Raw genomic sequence first — 9,517 nt, 5'->3', positions numbered from 1 at the left:
CCAGAAAGACATCCTTGGACACAGATTGGATCTTATTGAGCTCCTTCCAAAAGATCCTAAAGATTATCCTGGATCTCAAAGTGGTCTTGTTTATGACTTAAGAGATTCACAAGCTTCTGTTCTACATAGCTTGTGAAGATTCTCAGTTAGTTGCAAGAGATGCTTTGTACTATAACTGGAATAAATGGTCATTGATTTATCTGTTTCCTCCTAATAAGATTTCAAAGATTTAGAAGGTCCTTCTGGACTTCTTGGGGACATCTGTGCTCGTGACTCCACAGTGGCTGAACAGTCCATGATTTCCACTACTTCAGTGTCTGAGACCAAGGTCACAACCTCTTGGGTCAGCATGGCTGTATCAGAGTGTTGGGAGGTGGAATATCTTTGCTTTCTCCTATCTGACTGAGAATTCTCACTCTTGATTTTCTCTCCTGTATATTGGAAAATTAAGAGAAAAGAATTTTCAGCATACAATGTGGCATATTTGAAGGCTGTAAGAGTTCTTCCTCCACCAGTAATAACAGTTAGTGTGGAAGGCACGGATGGTCCTCCTTAGGGTTAGGTACCTGCGCCAGATAACTCTGGGGTTCTTGGATTCCTTTTTGGTCCACCTTTTTGAAGATATGAAGCTTATCATACAAATCTGCATTGATGACCCCCTCAATCTGGCTTTTAACATGGATATAGACTCGAACATGTTCCACAAGATTACTTAGTCCTTTACTTTATAATAACTATTCTTACCAACCTCTTCAGCGACCTATTCACTTTATAGAGTGTTAGAATTTTTTTTTACCAAAATAGACCATTCTCTTATTTCTCAGAGTTACTCCAGAAGGCTATATCTGGTAGCATTAGCTTTAGAAGTATTAGTTAGTAAGCTTACTTCATTAATTAGTGATCAGGAGCTCCTCACCATCACTCTGCCAATCCCCTTATTCTGACTCCAGGACTTCCTATTTTGGACATAAATGAAAAGCCTTTTCAGAGGTGGGATTCTCTTTATATTACAGGTTCACAGTCCAGGGATAGTAACCTATGTTTGGTGTCTACCCTTCAATCATTTCTAAAAGGATCTAAGTTTTCAGGAGGTAGTTTATTTCAAAATACCCAGACCAACAAGTCTCTCATTACAGAGGCTATTCTTGTTCTAATAACTTCCCTTATCAAACAAGCAGATCCTCTCTCAATTCCTAAAACCTTTGATGTTAGAAAAATTGCTTCCTCATTGGTAGTTTATGCAAATATGCAATTTCAGGACATAAAAAACCTTATGGGTTGGTATTGGCATAGAAATCTCATCCTTCCTTCATGCCTACATGGTGCTTACCTTGTTCATGGCATCTACAAGGGAAAATCATGTATAAGGGGGGCCCCCTCAACTGGGTTCCTTAACAGACACCAGCCGCCCGTTGAGATACTACCGCTAGAGAGTTATGGGGTCCTTTGACTGGCCAGACAGTACTACATAGGACCCTTCTCTCTGGTTACGGTTCTTTCCCTTTGCCTACACAGACACCGAATAGTGTGGCCTATCCTTTACAGATTCTCCTCTGTCCTCATACACCTGACAACACTGTGATTACTAGACAATTCTTCTTCACCCAAGGGGTTAACTACTGCACTGTAATTGTTCAGTGGCTACTTTCCTCTTGGTAAGGGTAGAAGAGACTCTTTAGCTATGGTAAGCAGCTCTTCTAGGAGAAGGACACTCCAAAATAAAACCATTGTTCTCTATTCCTGGGTAGTGCCATAGCCTCTGTACCATGGTCTTACACTGCCTTGGGTTAGAGTTCTCTTGCTTGAGGGTACACTTGGGCACACTTTTCTATCTAGTTTCTCTTCCTCTTGTTCTGTTAAAGTTTTTATATTTTAAATAGGAAATATTTATTTTAATATTGTTACTATTCCTAAAATGTTCTATTTTTCCTTATCTCCTTATTTCCTTATTTCCTTTCCTCACTGGGCTATTTTCCCTGTTGGGGCCCCTGGGCTTATAGCATCCTGCTTTTCCAACTAGGGTTGTAGCTTAGCATTTAATAATAATAATAATAATAATGATGAACATCTAGCTCCTTCCCCATGGTTCTTCTCTTATTTAGTGAATGATTGACTTATTAGTCTTTCTTTCACTCATGTACAAATAAATTGGAAGTTTATTTGGTTGTAGATGACTTGACCTTTGCAGTACATGAGTCTACTATAGTTTTTCTCTGGTATTAGTCCTTGGGAACCAAATACCATCATAACCCTTATGAAAAATTTATTTTCGGTAGGGTTGCTGTGTGATCCCCAAGACCCTACCACTTCCCAGGACTCGTGTAGGATTGTGGGACATGGGAGTCTTCCCCCAAATATGAAAGATGATGGCTGGGCAAAAACAAGTGCTCAGGTAGTATTGTCTCCAACATTAGTATTGGTTTTCGGCATTGAGGTGTCATCGTTTGACAGACATCTTTTGGCATTTGAGTGGCTGGGACAAATTCAATAGTGCCTGAACCTATGGGTGCTATTGCACCTGTTGGTTTCCCCTATATTATCTTAGTCTGCGCTCTACACATTGATACACTGGCCCTGGAGCAAGAAAGATAAAATTTCTTTGGTATTTTATGTCGTATTGGAATCCCTATTCTAGAATTCAACAGGAAAGTCACATAAAAGTTTAATTGTCAGGGGGTAAGTTTCTAGCTGTTCTAATTAAGTCTATCCATATGACACAATTAAATACAATCCCCTCAGCATGAACACCAAAAATTCCTGATAAATAAAAACAACTTACTTTTGCCATTCTTCCCAGCAGAATAATGGTGCAATACTACTTTTTTCTCCAATTTCTTCATTGATTTTTCTCGTAGCAGTGGATAAATAATATTCATCACAATCATCAAGTCCCCAGTAGTCTATTAGGGTGCGAATAACTGAAGCTATGGCATACATCTCTATTCCAAACACAAACATCTTACTTTTATTGGTGACAGCAAACAATTTCTTCATGAGCTGAAGTGCCATATCTCCAACACACACTGGAAAGAATTACAAAATGTAGATTAAAAACAGGAACACTTTGAGCATTGTCTAAAAAAAGTTGCTTTTGATCAAGAACTTTTAAAACAACTACATAGCATACATAACTTGGGTTCATATACAATGTCATCATTGTAAGTATCTGACTTCTTGGATCTCACATTCATCTTAAATTACCTTCGCCAACTTCTTTGCAAAGGTTGTTTTGATAGGCGTGGATTTGTTTGTATGTCTGTCTGTGTGTTTGTGATTTGCATAACTCATAAACTATTTTACTAAATCACATGAAAATTGTTGAGATGATTGGCTATGATCTAAGGATGATTTGATTAGATTAAGGGAGCAACTGGACGAAAGGTCAAGGTTAAGGTCACGAAAATATATATAAAAATTTTTTTTTGCTATTTTGTGGTAAATTTCTATCTGATTTGTATGAAACTAAAGTAAAAGTGTGCATAATTCAATTGCTTATCTTGTGATATACATCTTATAGGCAAAGGTATACACTCAACTGAGTACCCGTTCTAGTTAATTAGACGGATTTTGACGTAGGAAAAATCTATTTTAGGTGAGATAGCCATGTCGTCCTGATGGAAGGTCCTTCCGGCAGCTTCCTACTGTATAATATTTCTGCGAGTGATATTACAAGAGAATTACCGTCAGGTATCACGGGGTTCTAACCCCCAGAACAACTATCCTAAGATATCATGTATAATCAGGGACGTATCTGCAGATAACCATAGATATCTACACCCCAAACAGACTTAACCCAGTCTAGGAATCTAAGGAGAAGGATAGGTGAGGAGCCGTTACATATCCTCTCCCCTGATAGCAGTCCGTCTCTGATGAACCTATTCCACATAGCAGCGTAACTAGTGTGACAAGAGGCATCCGATGAGGTATCGGGGAGGGACAATGTGACGGGTGGGCCATCAGGACGACATGGTTACCTCACCTAAAAAAGATTTTTCCTACGTCAAAATCCATTTTTTGGGCGTGAGTCATGTCGTCCTGATGGAAGTGTACCAGAGAATTACCTATGCCTTGGTAGGAAGCCTCAAAGAGAGAGGTCTCAATACCGAAATGCACTTACAGAATTTCTCCATCAAGGCATATGAATCACTCTCAATTATATATCCCAGAACAGTTTGGAGGCAGTATTGACAAGCATGATGGTCCAACAAGGAGGTAATAAGGACCAAAAGACCGTCCCCCGTAATTGAAAAATCACCCGAGTCTAGTGTCGGGAACCCTACGGAACCAGAAACTAAAGGAGGCATTGTAGGTGAGGCGTATGGAACCAAAACCCGCCAGGAGACTAATTCCGATTATGTTCAGTGTTCAGGAAGGATAATAATGACAAGTCCCACTAAAGTTATCGCCGCTACGGTAATTATAATCATAATAGTAGGGCATAAAATTAAAAGGCATATAACAATTTACAGCCTTTCACTCACAAGAATCAGTGCCAAGGTTAACAAGCAACCATCATTAACCGCATATGGAAAATTTTTGTACAACATAAATACATCCCGTCCATACCCAGACATAAGGTAACATTAGGGGACAAATACATGACATAAGGAACTGTAGGGAACATATGACAATATAAACCGGATCAATAGACACATGATCACGCCTGTACAAAAAAGGGGTAATCACCCAAACCAAATGAGATATAGCTTAACTACCATTTAAACAGTTAGGCTGTAGCACTGAAGGAACAAACAGCATCGGAAACACACATGTAAACCTGGAAAGGAAATTATTAAATGCATTTTTTCCTTTTTTCCTGGAAGCAAAAACCAACTGTTTACTCACTGCTAATAACTAGCTGGAGGAGTGCCCTAGGATGCATTGTGGGCTACGTCGTTGCAGCAGGTTTCATAACACTTCCCGCAGCCACCACAAAATGGCGTATCTCCTACAATTGCTTCAGATAATGCCCAAAGAAAATCCAAGCGGACTTCCAATCAGTATATGCCTTCAGTCCCTCAAAGGATATATACAGGAAAAAGTTTAAGGAGGAAGCCATTTCCTCAGGGTCGTGACCCGATGTCATACTAGCCGGGTCCGCTCTTCATATAAAGTAAGTAATATTTGCTCTTGACTGTTTCAGAGACAAATCAGACCCCCTCGTTTCTTTTTGAAACATATGACCACCCTTAAACTGCACTGCTCTTAGTAAATACACTTCTGAACACTGCACTGGACATAGGGAAGGATCCCCTGGTAGGGGAACTATTTTCCATAGACCCCGCCATTTAGAGGGAAGTTCATTCTTAGCTAGAAAAGCGGGATCAGGGTATATATTAACCTCACCATTATCCACAAATTCAATGTGGTCCTCGTCTCTAGAAAGCGTCACAATGTCACTAACACGAGCACCAGAAGCCACGCAATTAAAAAGATGACTTTCTGAGTGAGATCACGAATAGAAGCCGTTTGATTGTCTATGTCCAAAGAGAATTGCAAAACTTTGTCCAAAGACCAAGAGATGCGCTTCGGTGGAGCCGACGGCCGCAGCCTTGCACAAGCCTTCGGAATTTTGTTGAAGAGATCAGAGTTAAAGTCGACATCAAAGGTGTATAGTATAGGTCTAGTGAGGGCCGAATTGTACAACGAAATCATGGAGGAAGCTACACCTTCAACGTACAAAGCAAGCAGGAAACCTAAACAAAAATCCATAGTAATCGACCCTGGATTTTTGTCTTTGACGTATTTGACCCATTTTGTACATGACGTTTCATACTGAGTCATGGTGTTAGACGACACAGTTTCCGCAAATACCCACTTATCACGTTGAACTTGGAACTTCTTTCCCAGGGCTAGGGCGAAAAAATCATGAGATAAAGGTTGTTCAATCTCCATGACGAAGCATAAACAATCTCCTGCTGTTCCTCCTGGGACAGAATCGGGTTGGTCACGGCACCAACTTAGGGTTCAAATCCGTGACGATGGGAAACCAGTTGCTATTTAGCTACAGAGGAGCCACCAGAGCTGCCGTCCCTTTGAAAGATCGACGCTTGTCCAGAACCGTCATGAAGAGGTTGAATAGTGGAAACAGGTAAATCTTCGTCCAACGATTCCCATCCAGGGACATCGCGTCCATGCCCACTGCTGCTTGGTCCACGTTCGATGATACCTACCAGGGTAGTATCTTGTTAAGACTCGTCACAAACAGATCCACTTGAAGGCCAGGGACTTGATCTCCCTGAAAGTGGGATGTTGACAAGTGCCAACCTTTCTTCTGAGCCAACGTAAAGACGGCTATCATTATATAGTTTATTTAAGGAGACTGCGACCCTTATATGTTGATGCAATGGACTATCACCCTGTTGTCGAGGTCTAGACGGATATGAATGATCTTCTTCAAGTATGACTTCTTGAGGGACAAGAAGAATGCCATGGACTCCAGAATATTGATGTGGGATTGTTGAAATTTCTGAGACCAACAGCCTTGCACTTTCTTGAGTGGGTCATGACCCCCCAACCAACCACACAAAGTGTCACTACTGGAGGAGTAAAGCGCAACTGCACCATCTGTGAAAGACTTTTAGCAGTGGACCACGGTCTAAGTTGCTTTTGCTGTAAAACCAGAGTCTGCTTCTGATGGTCGCGAAGAACTTTGGAGGCTCTTCTTTCCCAAACTCTGCTTGCATCTTTGAGTCGTACATTTAGGACAGGGTTCGTTACCAAGGTGAATTGTAAAGATCCTAGAACCCCTTCTTGGTGTCGCCTGGTGATCATTCCCGACTTGATCAAGGACCTGACTGACGTCTCTATTTCCTTTCTCTTGGAGGGAGGAATAGATAGGGAGTGAGACTTAAGGTCCCAACGAATCTCCAACCACTGGAAGTCTTGAGCTGGAGCCTGTCTTGATTTCTTGAAGTTGATCTGAAATCCAAGGGACTGGAGGAACCGTACAACTCGAGTCGCTGCTTCCAAGCACTCAGTGCCGAGGAAACCCACACTAGTCAGTCGTCCAGGTACACCTCTACTTGAAGGCCTTTCCCCTAAAGTTGTTGTACGACTGCATCGGTAAACTTCGTAAAAATTTTCGGAGCTATGTTGAGCCAAAATGGCACAGCTCTGAATACGCTGCCCCCCTCTCTCCACGCTGAAACCAAGGTAGGGGGAGAGGCGTCGACCTATCGGAAGATACCAAAAGACATCGTTAAGATCTATAGAGACAGTGAAAGCCTCCAGGGTGGTAAGGTCCGTATCTGCGAAATAGTCAACATCCGGAACCTGTCGCACTGAACGAACAGGTTTAGACAGGACAAGATGAGAAAAGTTCGAGGCATGCTTGAAACCTTCTTTGGCACGCAAAATAGAAAACCTTGAAATCTTATAGATCTCATGCAATGGATAACTCATCTCTTCAGAAGGTCTTATACATATTGTTCCAGATAAAGTATTATTTTCTGGAAGAATCTCCTCAGCTTTGGTGGCCTTTGTTACCACTTCCAAACCAAGCCATTGGAAATGACGCTCTGTGTCAAAGGACTGAAGAACCCACAATCCTTGAACAAGGCCAGACGTCCCCATATCGGGAGACCTTCGTTATTTGTGTTGAAGACGTGAACCTCTTCCTCCACTGCCGTTTCGATGTCCACGACCCCTGGACTTGTCTCCTCTGTCAGGATGTCCTCGGAAGACGACTCTTACTCATACACAGGGTTGAAGGCCGGGGACTGTGACACCACTTGTTAGGGCACAGCGTAGACAGTTTGAAGGATGGCGGCATGAGGAGGAGCAAATGACTTCTGATGATAAGTCAGTTTACGAGACCTCTTGGGTTGTGGGCCGCTCCTAGGGGTGAACTTCCTCTTCAATGAGATCCCACAATTCTGGAAAAGGCTCTTGAGCTCTGCGACAGCCTTATCCGAGACCACCTTCACCATCCTCTAAAGAAACAGGTCTTTTCCCCAAATGCTAGAGGTAATGAAACGTTTCGGCTCATGGCAGATGGCAGCTGTGGCAAGTACATGCTTTCTACAGGCTCAACAAACCTGAAAATAAGCATATAGGTCCTTCATAAAGGTGGCAAGATGAGTTTTCGTCAACAAGGAAAAGACTGAGGCATCTACAAAATTCCAGATCATCATTTCCATGAAGCACTACAGAGAAATTGACGCTGACAACATTTCTCTGGCCTACGACTCAGACTTAAGAAGGTGTTCGGGAATCATGGGCAGCTTCTCATGAAATTGGCGGCCGGCCGCATCTTTATCCAGTTAACTTCAGCAAAAGTAAACTGGACATTGGTCCAGTGGACAGCATCATGTGGTAGGACAAGTGAAACTGGTGTGTACTCTTCCAAAGCTGGGAGAGGCTTACCCTCACAGATGGCTTTCTCCATTTCTGCGTAGCTCTTCGAGGCAAAGGGGAAGACCATATTGTGCGGAACCAAAAAGGTGGCCAACCTCTTCCCGAAGGTGACAAGCTGTATATTGATACACCCTGCCGTCTTCATTGGTGCATGCAATGACCTTATCCCTAGTCGACTCTTCTTGCTTCTTCAAGGCCTGGATCTCTTCACCTGAGGCCTTGAACATCATCAACTGGTATTACTAATTCCCCTCCATGAAGGCTTTCATGTTAGCCATAAGTACCGGATCCATTGTAGTACCTGAGGTACTCGGGAACTGAGGGGCTCCAGGAGCCCAGCAGATGTTGGCGGGAAAAAAGGCAGGAACAGCCCCCGTCACTGAAGAAGTAATCGTCACCGTAGACCGGGAGGCCGTTGTCATAGTGAGGGATAAAGTGATGGACACCACTGAATCCTTGATGATCCCCAGGCTTACCTCATCCACCTCTGGCAGTAAGACTCATCCACCGAAGGGAGGGGTTCTTCATTAAACTCCATCGTCTTCTCGAACCCTCTTACTTAGGTGCGAAGTGACAACGGGAAGAACACACGGTTGTCATCGGTGGTATCCTTTGAGACCCATCCGGATTGAAGTATGTCCTTACAAAAACTACAATCCTGATGGTCCCAGTACCATACTGGACCCTTCATCCTCCGACATTTCGCATGTGTGCGGCAATTATCGGGACCACAAGGATACCTCACAGTCCTGACACAAATCTGCACTCTACAGGGCATCTCCGTCATAGGCACCGCCTGTAAGGAGAAAAGGGTTCAAATAAGTAGTACGTCCTCTAACAGTCACCAAAAGCTGAAAGAAATGGGTTCTTAACATTCTATGTTGACAATTGAGGGAATAGTAATCCCCAAATTGTGTGTAAATGCAGTTGGTGAGAAAGGAGGAGATAAAGTACGAAATGTCCATTCCCTTATTGAAGGAGGTGTGATTGGAAAAAATACCCTCCTTAAAGTCCGTTGCTATAGGCCCAAAGAGGGGGTGGGGTGCTCATGAAAAGAACCGTCGCTTCTATATCTCTGCAGAAAAATGGCCAATTAGAAGGCAACAGTGAAGGTAAACTTAATAGTTTAAGCAATCAACGCATCGATTAATGAGCAAGA

The 9,517-nt window shown here is 42.7% G+C and overlaps 1 protein-coding gene across 4 annotated transcripts in view; it reads right to left on the bottom strand.

The window, feature by feature from the left end:
* TAF1B (TATA box-binding protein-associated factor RNA polymerase I subunit B) overlaps positions 1-9,517 on the bottom strand; it is a 411,270-nt gene that overhangs the window by 68,497 nt on the left and 333,256 nt on the right. For all 4 annotated transcript variants that reach the window (XM_068392341.1, XM_068392343.1, XM_068392342.1 and 1 more), the window contains exon 6: positions 2,780-3,023. In XM_068392341.1, the coding sequence (XP_068248442.1) occupies positions 2,780-3,023 (244 nt within the window). The remainder of the gene's footprint in view (positions 1-2,779; positions 3,024-9,517) is intronic.

Source organism: Palaemon carinicauda, chromosome 18 (genome assembly GCF_036898095.1).
Source record: "Palaemon carinicauda isolate YSFRI2023 chromosome 18, ASM3689809v2, whole genome shotgun sequence".
Classification (NCBI taxonomy): Eukaryota; Metazoa; Arthropoda; class Malacostraca; order Decapoda; family Palaemonidae; genus Palaemon; species Palaemon carinicauda.
Note: the sequence above shows the minus strand (reverse complement) of the source record. Positions and strands in the feature narration are given on the sequence as shown.